This window comes from Lonchura striata, chromosome 7, assembly GCF_046129695.1.
Source record: "Lonchura striata isolate bLonStr1 chromosome 7, bLonStr1.mat, whole genome shotgun sequence".
Taxonomy (NCBI): domain Eukaryota; kingdom Metazoa; phylum Chordata; class Aves; order Passeriformes; family Estrildidae; genus Lonchura; species Lonchura striata.
In genome coordinates, this window is record NC_134609.1 from 1,653,462 (window position 1) to 1,671,525 (window position 18,064).

General features: G+C 42.0%; 1 protein-coding gene across 1 annotated transcript in view; it reads right to left on the reverse strand.

Moving 5' to 3' along the window:
* Nucleotides 1-18,064, reverse strand: part of PCDH15 (protocadherin related 15) — a 633,545-nt gene that overhangs the window by 189,485 nt on the left and 425,996 nt on the right. The window contains exons 7-8 of the mRNA XM_077784512.1: nucleotides 9,415-9,575; nucleotides 6,017-6,172 (exon numbers count right to left, since the gene is read on the reverse strand). Of these exons, the coding sequence (XP_077640638.1) occupies nucleotides 6,017-6,172; nucleotides 9,415-9,575 (317 nt within the window). The remainder of the gene's footprint in view (nucleotides 1-6,016; nucleotides 6,173-9,414; nucleotides 9,576-18,064) is intronic.

Sequence of the window (18,064 nt, forward strand, 5' to 3'; positions counted from 1 at the left end):
TGCCCAATATCCCATCCAGCCCTGCTCTCTGGCAGAGGGAAGCCATTCCCTGTGTCCTGTCTCTTCATCCCCAGTCCCTCTCCAGCTCTCCTGGAGCCCCTTTGGGCTCTGAGCTCTCCCTGGAGCTTCTCCTCTCCAGGTGAGCACCCCCAGCTCTCCCAGCCTGGTTCCAGAGCAGAGAGACTCCAGCCCCTCCATGGATTCTTCTGGGCTCATTCCAACAGATCCACACCTTTCTTGTGTTGGAGATCCCAACACTGGACACTGTACTGTAGATGGTGTCCCATATTAAAGAAAACGCAAAAATACAGAAAACCCAAACCCATCTATTTAACACTATTAAATATTGTAAAAATGCTGTCACATCCAAGCAGCCCAGGAGATGACAGACACCCTGGAGCTGCTGGCACAGCTTCCACCAGCCCGTTCTGACAGTGTGCAGATAAATAGTGGCCAACATAAAAAGGCTCCAGCACTGTAAAGCAAATTAATAAGTGATAACAAAGGAGACAGTTGCAAAAGTGACACATCAGTAAACACCAGGACTCCAATTCCATGCTCTAACAATAAAAGTCAAAAGCTAAATTCTTGCATTTGATGTATTACAGGCAGAATAACTGACTGCAGATGTGCAGACCTTCAGGACACGCACATTTCCATTTTATCTAACTTCTTCTCATGCAACACAAATTATTATTAGAAAAGAACACTGGGAAAATAAACCTCTCCACTTGTTTATGATAGAGCTCCAGCAGCATTTGGACAGTGTTCTCAGGGTGCACAGGGTGGCATTGTTTGGGTGTCTGTGCAGGGCCAGAGGGTGGAGTGGACAATCCTGGTGGGTCCCTCCCAGCTCAGGATATTCCATGATTCTGCGACTTCCAGCCTGCTCAAGATGTCACATTAGAGATTCCTGCAGCCTTTAGAAAAATTCAAATGAGTTCTTTAACTCGATACTTCAAATCCACTTCCAATCATGTGGGAGAAGCCCTCAGCACACCAAGCCTCACAAAGTTTTTATACAGAGATCTCAGCATTGTGCTGATTTTTACTATGATATTTACTATTAGTTGGCCAAAATACATTTTCCCACAATTTGAGAGATTTCTGAGAGACTGCTGTCAATTCCTTGTTGGAACAACAAGAAGGAACTCAGATCCCCTAACAAAATACAACTTTAGCCAGGAGGGGACAGCCAGGGGGGTCGGGCTCTGCTGCCACGGAACAGGGACAGGACAAGGGGAGGCTCGGGTTGGATATTGGGAAAAATTCCTTCACTAAAGAATGGAATTTTGTTTCTCCACAGGAACCTTTGGTCTGTCCTAGGGAAAGGGCCTGACGTTGTGCATCAAAGGGTTTAACCATGCCGAGTGTTTTACCTTATGAAAACAAAATTTTAGGGATTGAAAAGAAACAATTCCAGGGGTGTCAGCGGCAGCCTGAGGATAATCAGCTCCGTGGGAACTCAATCCAGTGGAAAAGAATCATGATGACATGAAACAAGGAAAATTCCAAAAAGAATGCAATTAAACAAATAGAGAGGAGATGCACACAATAAATCTTCTTCTTCCACAGTCTACAGCTGTAACACTTAAAAACTTCCTTCAGTGTGATTAATGGCTATTAGAAGTCGAGATGCAGACAGAAACATTCAGCTCTTCCATAAAACATTTTGAAAATGAATTTCACTATTATTGCCTATTTACAAAGTTAAAAATGAATAATTTTTCAGAGTGGCTCCAAAGAGCAGAGCAAAGCCAGATTTACAGTTAATCATTTGGAGCCAATGCTCTTTTGATTATGTCTACCTGCAGAGATTAATTATTTTGATGCCACAAGGAAAAAGACAGGAATAATTACACCACAAAAAATGAAAATTAAGTACAAGTTCTAATTCTCAACAGTCCAAACCCAAAGTTTTGAGACAACTGAAGTTCAAGAAAGGCTCTTGTTTTGCAAAGGATTCCTATCTCTGCTAAATTAAAGGAGAAAAAAAAAGCTCCAAACTAAATAAATGGACCAACCCTAAAATTTTGGGTTACAAGCAGCTCTAAGGTTACATTCATTTAATAAATACTGACTTCAACAGTGTTCTTGGTACTCCACCTGTACTTTTAAACAGAACCTGCTATTAAATGCTCCTGACTTGCCCTGTAGGACTTAGGAAAGTGAAAAACTAAGAGCAAAGAAAGTTTTATAAAACCCAGGCAATGCAAAGTTGGAGCTGTATTTAGCTCAGATAAAAATGATCAGATAAGTTGTGTTGAACACAAAATACAGACACCACCACTGGGCCTCAGCAGTGCAAGATTTTACTTCCTAATCCCTGTATTAGGCTCCATAAATTTAAACCCCTTGTGGCAATACCATATATTTGCCTGTGGAATATTAATTGAGCTGCATAATTCTTCTGAATTTTAACTTAGCTGCAGAACTTGGGTTTAATATGGTAATAACTCAAATCTTCAAGTCACCAATACGGTCAAATTTAGCCCCAGGCTAATGTCACTGTCAGGAGTTTTTCCTAACTGAATAACAATGGGATATTCTCATATAAATAAAAATATGTCGTGCAAAAAACAAGGGAATAACTCTGCAGAGGATTTCTCATTATAATAAAAATGGTGACATCAACCTTCACTTGTTTTTACTTCCACGTGGAGATTCCTAATGCTTTGGAAGGCAGTTGGAGTTGGCTGAGATACTTGGAATTGTAAAAGCACCAGGAAGGGAAAAGGAAAACTGGCTCCAAAATGGTGGGGAAGCATAAAATCTGTTTTCAACTAAGACTTTAAAGAAATCAATTTTATTTGTAACTTAATGTGGATCCCAGCACTGCCATTCCCAGCTAAGTCACCTCATCCAACATTCCAGCCTCCATCAACACTGACAAGGACAAGCCCAGCTCCATGTGACAAGTCCATACTTCTAACAGAATAATTAAAATCCTGACAAAAAGTATTCCTCAATAAACAGGTAAAGAAGATTTTGATCCTTAGCTGAAAAAGCCACGTTTTCAAACCACTCACATGAATTTCTCTGCACATTTCTAATTTGGGATAACCTTTACCCAAAGGTCTTCTATAGGTACAAGTGTGGGAATGATGGAAGGAAACACTTAAATCCCTGAAGATTGTTGGAGAATAGGCAGAATATTCCACAGACATTCTTTATATTTTGAGATGTGTCAGGGTTGTGAGGGTCCAAATGAAGATGCTTGAAGCAGCAGAGTGAGAAATAATGGCACAGGACAAAACATGCTGGAAAAAAAGGCTGCAAGACACCTGGAGTAGGGAAGGAAAAGAAGGACCACCATATCCATGTCCATGAACAACTGGGAAAGACAAAATTGGTCTGGAGCTGCTCCACACAGGATTTCAGAAGTAATTCAATAGGGAAGCACCACTGCATCGTTCCCAATCCTTGTGTTTTTCCTTGAGCATCTGCCAGGGCTCTGGCAAAGCAAACACCCTGGATTAGGGGAGCTTTTGGTTTAACTCAGGACAGAGTGATTCCAATCAAGTATACATATCAAGACTCCTTCTGGTATGAAACTAAACAGACACTACCACATCCATCTCATTCTAAGCCTTCTGGAAAAATCCAGGCTTAATTATAAACCATGTCTTTTTCTGTTCAAGTGGAAACCACATGTGGAACCAGGATTTATGGTGCTATTTACAACTACCCTCAGCTTCTCTGACAAACTCATCTTAATATGTTGGTGACAGTCCAAATATAAAGACAACTTGGCATAAAAACCATTCAATTTATCCAAAATACAATAAAATCTACTTATTTGAGTTGTTTTATGTTCCTTATGTGTAAAAAATAAATCTGTACTTTTCGGTTTACAAGCAACCAGAAAACAGAAGCAAAAATTAACCACAAAACTTTCATTCCAATGCATCCCTGTTGCTAAATTCACCAGAGGCAGCACCAATTATGAGCAGAATAAATGAGCATTAAAACATTTAATCACTCATTAAAACCTTTGAGAGAGTCTGAGATGCTTTGTGAATTATTTTTTTGTTAATTAATTAATGAGAGCGTGAACTCACTGGGTGCTGCTCAAGGGCACAGTGGTGCCATGTCAGATGTTATCCATGGAACAGAGATAAAATGAATAGAAGAAATTAATTAAATCAGGGTGCAGCTGGTGGAAAGAGCAACAATGCATTTTGCCCAGCAATAATTCCAATAAATTCTTGGTGTCCTCAACACATTGCTCAATTTTTGAACAAAAATAATTGGGAATTATGCATTTTGCACTCTGCCTTTTGGACTTCTCCCTAATTATGGAAAAATCCTTGTTTTCTTAGCACAGCCATACTCCCTGTCTTGGGTTTCACTGCAGAAATTATGCAGGTTTTGGAAGTGATCTGGGCCCTGCAGCACAACCCACACAGGCACTTCAGGCTCGTGTTGATGTTGCCTTTATTCAGGACCAGAAATGTTCCTGCACTGGGTCTGTGCAAACAGAGAAATTCCATGGCCACGTGAAAGCCAATGTGAAAACTATGGACAAGCCCATGGAGGACTTTCCCAGTGCTCCCAGATTCCAGTGGGAAGTCACACGTGCAGCTGGAATGCCAAAAATGTGTCTGAAGGGAAACGCTTTTTAATTTAAAACCAGGAAGTTTGAAAAACCTTTTTTATCTTTATCTCAGTTGCAGGTCCAACATAATGTGTGGATTTAAGGGGTTTTTCCTCCACACTTTTGGGTTAATTAGGCCTCAACTCATCAATGTCTCACCCTTTTCCCAGGGCACATGTGTGGTCATGGAGACCAGAAACAACATGCTGTCTCTTGGGCTCAAGCACACAAGGACATGTTGAGAAGTTGAATCTACCAAACACAACAAAATAGGAAATTTCTTCAAATCAATTATATTAAAATCAAAGAAGTCATGCTCTTTTCACAGACCCCCACCTCACAAACCAAACCCCACCAGGCTGCATATTTAATATAATTTATTTTTTAAATGTAGTTCTACTTCTTTCAGTCTTTATCTGCACAAAACTGACCCATCTTTCCATTTTCTACACAATTTCAGGCCACATAATTTCCATTACTTCATCTAAGTCTCTGTTTCTATGCATTACTAAAGCCCTGACATGCCAACCCCAAAACACAGATTTTTTTGTACTGCTTATTGGCAAATTATTCAGTCCCTAACAGAATAAAAAACTTCACTGGAAAGTGAAATGAAGTTGTACCAGCTCAAGAAGAAAATAATTTTTTTCCTTCAAATGACAAAGTGGTCCAATCCACAGTTCTCTATTCCAAAAAAACGTAATATAAAAAATAATATAAAATAAAATAATTCATTTCACAGGTATCATTTAATACAGAGCATCATCAATAAACCACATCTGTACTTTGCCAAGCTTCAGCATTATTAATAAACCTTTTTAAACTGTTTTTTAACTTTCTTTTCTTCATACATAGGTTTGTTCTTAAATGTGCTTTAATTTAACAGAAAACAACTCTTCATTCATGAAGACACTGCTTTAAATTTGGGTATCTTCTGCAATATTCCTGGTGAAAACTGTGCTGGTCTTTGTATTCCTTAAAGAAAAGGATAAGGTGCTAAAATCTGAAGCCTACCAAAGCAATGAGCTTTACTGAAGTGGCAAAATAGAAAACAACAATTATTTTTTGGTTTTCAAGAAAGAAGCAGTGAAAACTGGGATTTAGCAGTGACCCCACTGAAAGGAGGAGGAGGAAAACTAGAAAACAACTCTTCATTCATGAAGACACTGCTTTAAATTTGTGTGTCTTCTGCAATATTCCTGCGGAAAACTGTGCTGGTCTTTTTATTCCTTAAGGAAAAGCAGGATAAGGTGCTAAAATCTGAAGCCTACCAAAGCGATGAGCTTTACTGGAGTGGCACAACAGAAAACAACAGGTTTTTTTGGGTTTTTTTTTGGTTTTCAAGGAAGAGGCAGTGAAAGCTGGGATTTAGCAGTGACCCCACCCAAAGGAGGAGGAGGAAAACCAGGCAGCTCTGACCTCGTTGACGGCCACGTAGTAGCGCTGCTGCTGGAACTGCGGGGAGTTGTCGTTGCGGTCGCGCACCACGATGCGCACCTCGTGGTTGATGATGGTGCCCACCTTCTTGTTCACACACTGCACCTGCACCACGATGGACTGGATGGACACGGGCGGCTGCAAGGGGAAAGAGCTTGTGGGAAAGGGACCTGGAAAATGCCTCTTGTGTGAGCTTTTGGGTTGTTGTTATTGGAATTCAACAGATCCCAGAAGGGTTTGGGTGGGAAGGGACCTGCAAGATCATCTCGTTCCAGCCCTACACCTTCCACCACCCCAGGCTGCTCCAAGCCCTGTCCAGCCTGGCCTTGGGCACTGCCAGGGATCCAGGGGCAGCCACAGCTGCTCTGGGCACCCTGTGCCAGGGCCTGCCCACCCTCCCAGGGAACAATTCCTAATTCCCAGTATCCCATCCATCCCTGCCTTCTGGCACTGGGAAGCCATTCCCTGTGTCCTGTCCCTCCATCCCTTGTCCCCAGTCCCTCTCCAGCTCTCCTGTCAGCCCCTTTAGGCTCTGAGCTCTCCCTGGAGCTTCTCCTCTCCAGGGGAGCACCCCCAGCTCTCCCAGCCTGGCTCCAGAGCAGAGGGGCTGCAGCCCTGGAGCAGCTCCATGGTCTCTTCTGGACACTCCCCAAAGTCTTTCTTATTTCTTTCTTGTCTTGAATTGAAAGGTCAAGTCTCAAATGAATCACATTTGCTACCACTTACATCTGCAAATAATTCTAAAATAACTTTCGGTGTGGACAGTCCTGTTTTTCTCATTGCAGTGAACACAGCAATGCTCTAGAACTCCCAAATTGATGAATGGATGAAGAAATTGAGGTTGAAATGGCTTTTACTACTCATTTAAGTAAGATCTAAGAGTTTTTAGGTTGCCTTTAATAAGCTGCAGTCACTACTAAATATATCTTGATTAATTAGCCAAGCCCAAGAATAATATAATTATTTTAAATTAAAGATATTTGATAAACATTTGATATTCTGAATTTACAAAAATATGTAAATAAACAAGGACACAATGGCAAAATTTGTTTATGAAACCAGGGACAAATTAACCCAGCAGCTTTCAGCAGCTCCTTGCACCTTCGGTTCTGATTTATAACTGGTCATGCTTCTTACAGTTTTGGAAGAAAAGTGTGGAATTTTCTTTTTATTTTATTTCATTTGGAAAACAAACTGCCATTCTTAGTAACAATCAATGGAATCTAGGAAGATTTTCTGTCAAGAAAGGCAAGAAATAAAAAAAAGGACAGGATCAGGCTGACTGAATCAGCAGGGAGAGAAAAATGGGAAGGCTATCCAAGTATATGAAATGCAATAATTTGTGAATCAGAGACTCCAATTTTTGCTCTGCAATAAAAAAGTTTAATCTAAATGTTCAACTTAATAAAACCCCCAGTTTCATTGGAAAACTTTAGTTTCATTGGAAACTTCACTGCAAAGTTTCAAGTGGATTTGAGTGGAAGGATGGGAAAAACAGGTTGGGGTTTTTGTTAACAAAAAGAGACTCTCCCACACTGAATGGTTCTGTGCTGCTGGGGTAGCACAGCCCTGGTTCTGAAGGCTGGAAATGTCCTTTAGGAGAATCCATAAGGTTGGAAAAGACTTCCAAGACCATGGAATCCATCTGTTGACCCAGCACTAACTCGTGTCCCCCCAAGAGCCATATTGTTAAAGCCCATGACCACATTTTGTATTTTTACTCAACCCCTGGGGTTTTGAGGGTTACTCTCCTTTTCTTTGGGCTGTGAGTGACTGAACTACCCTGAGACCACGCAAGAGAGACCCAGGGGGCATCACAGCCAAAATCTGAACCACCTTAAAGCCCAGATTTTCTTCTCATAGTCCACCGAATTTAAATAGTCAGAGATGAATGATTGGACACAGTATGAGAGATAAGAAGAGTTCCAGTTCATAGTAAATAATGAGGAATTAATACATTAAATACCAATGGAAACACATTATTACCTGATTTTAATTAAGAAATGTACACACTTCACTTGTTTCCAGGGGACTGGAGTCTACTTCTGGCAAAGAACATCCCTGTAAAATGTCTGGGAAGTCACAATAATGGGAATTGGTTTAGACTGTGACTAATGTTGAAACTGAAATAATCTGATGAGGTTCTTTGGGTAAAGCATTGATTTTGAGTCACATTAAAGTGACAAAAAAGTGTCAATAAATGGCCTTGAAAAGAAGAATTAGCATTGATCCAACAGGGATTTTGGTTCCTAACTCCCTATGGATAGGTGTGGGATGGTAAGAACAGACCCCACAATTCCTAGAGTGGTTCTCTAGCCTTGCCTTCCATTCCAGGCTCTCATTTTTTGCTCTGGCTTAAAATTAAACTTGAGAGGCCAAAGCTGCTCCAGCAGCTGCTGGTTGGCTCTTGAAGAAGTGCCAACTCTTTCCCAGAAAGTCTTCTGCCACCATGACCACTCTGCCACACTTTGTGCTTTGCATGGGAAAACAGTTTGTGAATTAAAACAAAATTAAGAACAGCTGAATTCAATTAGAGCCTTTCACCAGCAAATGGAAATGAGGAGAAATTTGCATGTTGTTTTTGGTACTTATGAATTTATCTCAAAACACATGGAGAAGACAAATTAATCAATCAAGTTAATACAAAACAAACTTCCCTGCACTCCAAGGAGAACTCCTGATTTTTACAGCATATTGATTAAAGCACTTGCAAGTCAATTTTACTTTCTGGTTCTGTCACAAGGCTGCAACACTGTGAGGAAATGTCTCTATTTTTAGAGTGCTTTCTCCTCAATGAAATTAGCCTAAATGAGAACACTCCTATTTATTTTGTGCTTTTCATCTTTCTTTTTATAAAAATTCAAACTTACCCTGACAATATTTCCTTAACACCAACAGGAACGAGCACAGCAAATATGTTTTAGGCTGCCTTAAAAAAGAATCTGAACCAGCATGTTCTCAATGGAACATGCCAAGCTTTGTGAGTGAATTGTGGCAGCCACGACTCGTCACTTCTCAGAGCTCATAATTCAGTGTACAAAGGGAAAGCAGGCTGCTAATAAATGTCACAGGGCACAGGGTGAGCAGCACTTCTTCTAGTCAGCTCACCAGATTAAAAATTTAATTCAACAGGCGAATCAAGTTTTGTCAGATATAAAATTCTAACAATCAGATTTTTGTTGTGTGTTTGTGTTTGTCCACAATAATATTTGCAGGTAAGGTCAAGTTCCTGTGTGCTCCCAATAAAACCTAAAAAAAGGATCAGATCAACTCTGTCCACATCCATCTGGGGACAAGACAGAGTTATATTCTAGCAGGTGTGTGTATGGTTAATTAGAGATGAATGTCTTTGTGGAGGAGAAAACCAAGCCCAAACTTACATCTCTGTCCAGCACGCGGCCGGTGCTGTTCAGGTACAAGGTCTGCTTGATGGGGTCCAGGATCACCCAGTAATCCACGTTGTCCTTCAGGGAGAGCTCGATGGTGGGGTCAGGCCCTCCTGCTGTCCCTTTGATCAGCATGTTGTCAACCAGGATAGTGCCTGCAACGACATTGAACAGCCCAGGGAGGAATTTATATGGAATCCACATTCTTACATGTATCTGCAAGCACTGCGACACTGAAAATGCTGTTTTCTACCTCGGCTTTGTGGTGCTTTATGTTTTGAGTGATGTTTAAAGAGTTTGAACCTTATTATCTGTAATAAAAAACTGCCTCTGACACTGCAGCTGTATCAGACAATGCCAGAAGAAGCACTTGCAATGCACAATGATTTAAATTGACAATGAGACCTGTCACAACCAGCTATCTACTTAACAAGATGAGCTTTTTCTTCATTGAGCAATCATCTCCCAATCTCACCTCGAACAAATGAAAGCACGGAAATAACAACCAAACTCGGAATAAATTTTCTGCAGCGAGAGCGACACATCAAGGTGATGATGGGGAGAAAAAAGCACAGTTACATAAAACTCTCCAGGAAAAAAGAGGGTTTGTACCTGGAGTTGCTCTGCAGCAAAACTAAATTGCAGCACAAGGATGTGAAGGCAAAGGTGGTACTGAGAGGAGAAGCCAGCTCTCAGTGTGGGTCTTTTCATGGAATCACAGGATCCCAGAATGGTTTGGGTTGGGAGGGATCCTAAAAATCCAAAATTCTACCCCTACCATGGAGCCCCATCTAACCTGGCCTTGGGCACTTCCAGGGATCCAGGGGCAGCCACAGCATCTCTGGACACCCTGTGCCAGGGTGTCACCACCCCCACAGCAAAGAATTCCTTAAATATAACATCTAAATTTTCCTTCTGTCAGTCTGAACCCATTCCCTGTGTGCTGTCACTCCAGTTCCTATTGCAGGGTCCCTCTCCAGCTTCCCTGTGTCCCTTCAGGCCCTGGAAGGAGCTGTGAGGTGTGTGGAGACCTTCCCTTCTCCAGGCTGAGCATCCCCAGCTCTCCCAGCCTGGCTCCACAGGGAAGATGCTCCAGACCCCTCAGCACCTCCATGGCCTCCTCTGGACCTGCTCCAACAATTCCATGTCCCTCTTCTGCAGAACGGTGCATGGAATTCATGCCAGTTCCAGCTCACTGCCCCCATGATGAACACAATTTCCTGTGGAAAACACTCCCAGCTCACTTCCCAAATATCAAGCATTACAAACCACCCTGAGCGTTGCCCTCCAGGGCCTCGGATTCCACACACCACTCCTCTGAAATGTCATTTTTTCTGCAAAATTAACACTCCCAAGTTTGCTTCACACCAAAACATTAAAAGGAATTATCTCTGTGGAAGTTCACCAGCAGTTACTGGTGAACTGAAAATCTGTGAATGTCAGTAGCTGCAGAACATTTAAATTAGGTTAAAATATTTACCATGTAACCTCCTGTTATTAAAGGCCCAAACAATTTCTTTACACCTTCACTTTATTGCAATGACTCTGTATAAAAATACTGATCCAAGAGGGCCTGATGCTTTCTTGCTAAAACACTAAAATAATCACTAATCTTAACCCTGGCAAACTGGTTTGCTGTCTTCTGTGGGGAAAACACCACAGAGTGAGGTCTTTTCAATCATTTATTTCAAAACTACTTTTTTACTGACACGATAGAGATGACAGGAAGAAAATCGCCAAATATTTGGGAAGAAAGGTGCCAAACTTTGCACCAAAGACTGGTTTCAAGTTCAAGGAGAAACAGCTTTTTAGCCACATGAGAAACATAGTTTTTACCCAGGCTTTTTATGGCTCTTGGCACAATGTCCAGTTCAATAACATCTGTACAGTTCTACTGTGCTCCAGGAGCTTGGCCTGGCACATTTTGGAATCCTGGTTTTAACATAAAGAGGATTTCACCAGGAAAAGCCAGCTCATTTCCAACCCTGTGACACTGTCAAGTGTTGATGTCTACCCAACAAGTCCTGTCAAATCTATAAAATCCACCAGCTCATGCACTGCCCTCATTAGGGTGCCTCAGTGATGATGCAAAGAAGGGTTGGTAATCCAAATTCACTTATAAAAATACCTAAGCAACGTAAAATCTCTGATGATGAATTTCATAGTCTGCAGTCAACCACCACCACTTCACTGAACCCGCTGCCTTGTTTCTGCATCTTGTTGGACTCTGCTCTATTTCACTCTCTGCTTGGTTTCACAAACCACTTCTGTTTGCTTTGGTTTGATCCAGAGATACTTTTCTTCTTAAAAATGGGCTGGGTTTTCCTCAGATATTCATGAAGCGCCTGTACTCTCTCTCTGAGAGACAGCAGTTTACAAATCAGCCTTTTAATAGCTATCCTTAAAGTTTTATTTTTCTATTTTATGAAGTCTCTGATATTTCAGAGGCCTTTCCTGCTTAGATATCTCTAAGGTTTTCCTTACATCCTGCCTAAAATTCCAGGTGGGGGACATGCTAATAAATGCCAGCACTAAAGCAAACCAGTCTGGTGGTATTTGTAACTCACAGATACAATGAGTTTACAGAAAATCTGCCTTGAATTTTTTTGCACAAGGAAAACTCAATCACAGAATCCCAGGGTCCCTGAGGCTGGCAAATCCCTGCCAGCCCATGGAGTCCCAGCTGTGCCCAGTGCCCAGAGCACTGAGTGCCACCTCCAGCCCTTCCTGGGACACCTCCAGGGATGGGCACTCCAAAGCTCCCTGGGCAGCCCTGCCAAGGCCTGAGCAGCCTTTCCATGGGGAAATTCCTGCTGCTGTCCCAGCTGAGCCTTTTCTGGCCCAGCTTGAGGCTGTTTCCCCTTTTTTTTTTGTGGACACGCCGCTGAAAGGACACCCAGGACTATCATTAGGGATATTTTTCCTGGCTAATTAGAAAAAAAAAAAAAATAATGATGGGAAATTTTGATTGCCCATCACCACAAGCAGATTTTAAGAATAGCTTTCCATCTTCCATGGAGACCACACAATCCGGCTGCTTTGCCCTGATTGATGACTGAGGCACCTTGTGAAATGACCATACAGATTTCCAAGGGATTAATACAAGATTAGCTTCAAGAAATCAAAGCCAAGGAAGCTGTTTGCTAAAAAAGCAACAAAACCAGCCAGAACCCAACAGGCTGGGCAAGAGAGGAAAGATGTTTTATTGCCAGAGGGAACATCATTTTTCTGAGCTTGTTGCAATTATTCCAAAATGGCTGCGAAACAGGACAGTGAAATGAAAAACTATCAAGTACTGTAAGTATTTTAACAATTGTTTTACAACAGACTATTTCCCCAAGAGGAATTCAGGAGCTGAAAATTTTCATTAGGCTGAAATAAAAGGGAAGATTTTGATTTTACAGCCCAATCTCAGGAGAATATTCTGTGGAAAGGGCATCAGGCTCAGGTGTAAAAAGCCATGAAATGTGGGATCTGGTTATGCTCTGCTAAAGACAGGAGCCTGGCAGTGCTCAGTGAGGAGTCACTTCCTGAATGAATTTGGCACATCCTGGGATCATTTCAGTTGAATGTTTCGGCAGACCCCTTTTTTAAAGTGTGATGGAATTATCACTGGTCTGGGAATAAACATTATTGAATCATGAAGTGGTTTGGGCTGGAAGGCACCAATGTCGTTGAAAAGTCTCTGAACATCAAACAAGGCTTTTCTCTGCATTCAGATCTATTTTTGCAACACAGGAATGTACTTATGGGATTGGGCTGTGGCCTGCAAAGTCTATAAATGTCCAGCAATACTCTGCATTCCAAGTGGTAAAGTGAAATTAATCTTTAGGAGATGGGAGAACTGAGGTTCCCCCTCCAGGGGATCATTTTCTACATTTCAGTCTTCAAAAACATCTCCTTCTGGGAGTATTTTCTATTTTCCTTAACATTTCCAAACTCTTTTGAACGTGTTCTAATTCTGAATGACAGAGAAAGTAAATGCAACTCCTCTCTCCAAAACCTGTTTACACTCAACTGCTACTCAAAATCCAAGCTCTGTAAAAATAATTTACAAAGGATTGCTTTTAGGATGAAAAATTTGCATCCTGATTAATAACTGAAATAAAAAGCATTTTTGCATATGCAAATACCTGTCCAAGATGAGCTCAAAGACCCACCTAAGATGGTGTCCTGGGTGCTCAGGACAGATCCAGATCTGAAATTGAATTCCAGCTCCCTTTTCCACAAGCTCCTTGGCTCCAGAATAACCTTTTCCATGCTCTTACTGGCTTTGCAGGTAAAAAAAAAAACAACGTTGTTTGAGGTATTTGCAAACCACATGGTCTCTTCTTTAAGAGGTTTTAAAAGCTCACACATTGAGAAGGCAGCAACATTAACCCTGCTCATCTGCCCAGGAGGCTGGTGATAAAGCCTTACAGACCTCTTGGTACAACAGATGACAAAAACTAAATGGATAAAAATTGATCCGTTGGAAGATGCTCAATATTGGTATCGATTGGTCGAGTTCCTGGAAACCCCACAAGGGTAAAATATCCCCTGAAATAAAATTCTGAAAAAGGGTTTCTCTTTTGACTTTTAGTTTAGCCAATGGGACCAGAAACAGATTGATAAGGTTGACATGAGATTGTCCATTGCCTACACAAAACCTGCTGGTTCTTGATAAAAAACATTCCCGGGTTGGTTGCTCTCATACCAGTCACAAAAAATGGCCATGAACAAAAATGGTACTTTATAAAGCACCCCATACACAATGAAAAGGCTCTCAATTGAAAAAAAAAAAAATACACAGGAAAAATATTCTGGGAGCATTTGAAGAAGAAAATATTCCTCTTTGTACCAGACAGCAGAGAAGTAATAAAAATGCACATCCCACAGTCAGTGGTGAGATAAAACCTCTCCAGGCTATTCCAGCCTTCCCTTTGTTTCTTGCCTCCCTTCCCAGAAGACTTTGGCAACTTTGAAGGTGATTTAGAATTTTTAGGACACAACAACAACAGGAAGATTCTGAATAAACAGGCTCAACACAACCACTCTGAGTCAGGCTTTCCAGGGAGGGAGTTTCAGGAAATTATGGAAACGTCCTCCAGTGCCACAGCCTTTGGCCAAAGGAGCTTGACCACCCAGAGGGTGCTGGGGCACTGAGCAAGCTGCCCAGGGAATGGGCATGGCACCAAGGCTGCCAGAGCTCCAGGAGCATTTGGACAACACTCTGGGTGGGATTGTTGTGGTGTCCTGGGCAGGGCCGAGTGTGAGACTGGATGATCCTTGTGGGAATCTTCCAAATCAGGAGACTCCATGAGTCTATAAGCACATGAGCACCAGGAAGCTTCCTGTGAATGTTTCCTGTCCACAGACAAACTCCTCTGTGGGAAATAAAAAGCCAGCATCATCCCTAAATGATCCTAGGGAATGATCCCAGGAGTCACCCCTGCATTCCATCAAGGTCAGATAATGAGGGAAAATGCTTTCACAATGACTCAAGTCCAAGTGAAGAAGAAAAATGCTGCTGTGCAGTGAAACCAGGAGCAAACCCAGGTTTGTGTCCTCACCTTGAAGCAATGCAAATGAGCACCCAAACTGGTCAAAGCCTGGAAAGGGCTCAGAGCTGGCAGCACTGGATACAAGCACTGGGATAAGAGCCAAACATCCACCTCCTCATGAAAATCTAGGAAAAACCATGAGATTCTATATAAAGAGGGGACCTTCAGCACTGGATGTCTTCAGACACCAGACAAAACCTCCTGAGGAAAACCTCTTCTCCTTGAATCCAGCTGAATGGACAGATGGGTCTTTATGGTCCTGATATTTTGAGACAGAGCAGAAACCTCAGCAAGTTCCACTTCCATCCACATGGAATTATTAAGACTGGAAAAGACCACTGAGGTCATCAAGTCCAACCATCAACCAATAGATTATGGAACCCTGGGGAAGGAACCACTCAGAGATGAGGGAGAAGCAGTACAGGGAAACCTTGGAGCACAAAGGAGCCTGGGATCATGAAACTTTACACAATTCCACCTTATGGGATGACATTCCCAAAGCAAGGGATGGTTCTTGCCACAGCACTCAGTTCTGCAACCACTTTTCACCCTGAGAGTTTTCCCACTCCTGAGAGCATGCTCCTTACACCTTCCCCTGATGAAAACTCCAGAGTTTGTTTTGCTACTTTGGGGAAAAAATATGCATATTAACCAAGTTTGTGCATATTCACAGGCAGGGCTGAGCTCCTGGGAACACAAATCCTCTGATTATGTACATTGATGATGGAGTTTGGTACCTGCAACCAGAATGATTTGCACTTAAAAGGAGCCACACTCCCAGGGATATCCAAGTTTTCCCATTTGAATATATTATCACAAACCCAATCTTAGTTCTATTTCAGACCTGGTTTATTTTATTGAGATTATGTTAATAAATGTTGTATTTATTCTTGGTCTGCTCAATAGGTCCCAAGCCAAAGCAACCCAAATTTTATCTAGTTTATTTTTGTTCACTTAACTTAAATCTGCTCAACTCAAAATCCCAAGTGCTTTCCTTTAAATGTATGTTCATATTTGCTAATTTTGGGATTTCTTTTCTTAAACTTTTCCTCAAATTCATAGGTTGAACACACTGAAACCATCGCTCCAACCTGTCGTACTGAGTCCAAATGGGGCAGATTTAAACCAGAAACTGCAACCTGCAAAATGTACAATGACCAGTCCTTAAATGGGACAGAAATTCACACCCAGAGATCAAAAACCAGAGCTCCCAAAACCACTGCTGCTGAAAACTGGAATGAACTCAGTGCCCACTGCAGTGATTTATTTTGGAGGCAGCTGCAGACCGAGTGTGATATCACTGGTGTTTGCAGTCCTTCCATTCCTTCCCAAAATCCTTGATGGATAGTTTTCCAACAGTGCTGGCTTTAAGTCCCTGGGAATATTCCCTGTCAGCTTTGACAAATGTGTAGCAGCACAAACTGGTTTTCATCAGAGATCTGCCTCCTTTGGTGTGCTAGCTGTTGTTGGGAGGACAAGGCCAGGCTCTGGGTGCACACACACCCCAAAAACAGTGAGCAGCCCGAGCTGACACCAGTGTTGGTGTCACCTCCAACCACCTCAAATGCCAAATGTGACACAAAAATCCCCCAAGGTGAGCCCATGGCTGCTGAGCTCCGCAACAAGGTGACAGGGAAGGGCTGCAGGTTTATAGGGTCCTCCTGCCAAATGGGAGAACCTGCAAATCCCCAGAAATCAGTGTAGGAAGAAAGAGAAAGTTGGAGCAATGAGGCTTTCTTGGCTGTTTTCCTACACATAAGCCCAGGATTTTGGAAGGTGGGTGTGAGACAAAGGGCCTCTGATGCCTCTTCCTTCATGGTACTTTACGCAGAAGATCCCCATGAACTGGAGCCCTTGGTTGTTCTGTTTCATTCACATTTTCCTGAGGGTACCATACTTCCATTCTCATTCAACAGAAAATGGAAAAATATCTATTTTTCATTCTGATTTTAGGAACATGACATCTTTGGAAATACAGTTTTATGCCACTGAGGAGATGCCAAGCTTTGCTGGGTTCATGTCTCAAAAATAGGAACCCAACTTTCAGCATTAACCTTAAATCCATCTCTGGGATTGAAGACTGGGGGGGAACTTTTCTCTCAATACTGTAATTGATAACGAGGAGGCAGGAATTGTGAGTGAGGCCACTCACTATTTCCTTGGCCAAGGAAATTCTGACAGAAACTTTCATCCAAATGAATGTTTCTGCACAAAACCCACAAAGATGAAGATCCATCACACTTCCCTCTCACCCCACATATCCAGGGAATCTCTTTTAGAGGTCCTGGGAACAGTCTGGGGCTGTGTCAGGTCTCAAATAAATATTTAAAACTGGTTTTGTAAATCCTGTTTGCTTTCCAATTCCTTGAGCCACTTCTCAAGCCAATCATCAATGAGGTTTATTTGCTCTCTGTTTGAAAAAGCCTCATTTACACATTAAAAACACAAGGACTACTAAATAATGAATCAGATCGAGCAGTTTTTTGGGAGCAGTGGCTGATGAAGGTGTGAATTAAATGACTGGAATGTTTTCACCTTAATTTGGAGCCATCCTGGGGTCTGTTTGCAAACCATTTGGAGAGGAGCAGCAGGAGCCTGCACTGCTCTGCTCTAACCCTGAATTATTAAAATTATCAGTGCCTATCTAAACATTGCTCATGGGTGTGCATAATTTTTCTTAATATTTCCTTGACATCTTCTGTGCACCACATGCAGCCATTTTCTCCTTATAAAGGAGGCAAAAGAAGGACAATTTAGTGATGCTTTTCTCTTCTCTTTATCTGTTCACACTGGTTTTCCTGCAGGAAAGCATCCCTGGGAAAAGAAATTGAGTATTGCCAGCAGACCTAGATTTTCTTGGTGCACCCCAGAGGCAGAGCCATTAAAACTTATTTTCCAAATGTGTGCCCCAATGTGTTTAGTCTGAGGTTGGCTCCAGTCTCCCAGTTGTTTCCAGCTGTTGGACAGGTGTACACACTGTGACCTGAGGCTCTGAAAAAGGGAATGAAAAGGGGAGTGTGGGAGAAATGTAGGGATGGAGCCCCAGTGATCACAGAAACCTGGAATCACAAAAAGGCCTGAAGGGAACATCTTTAAAGTTC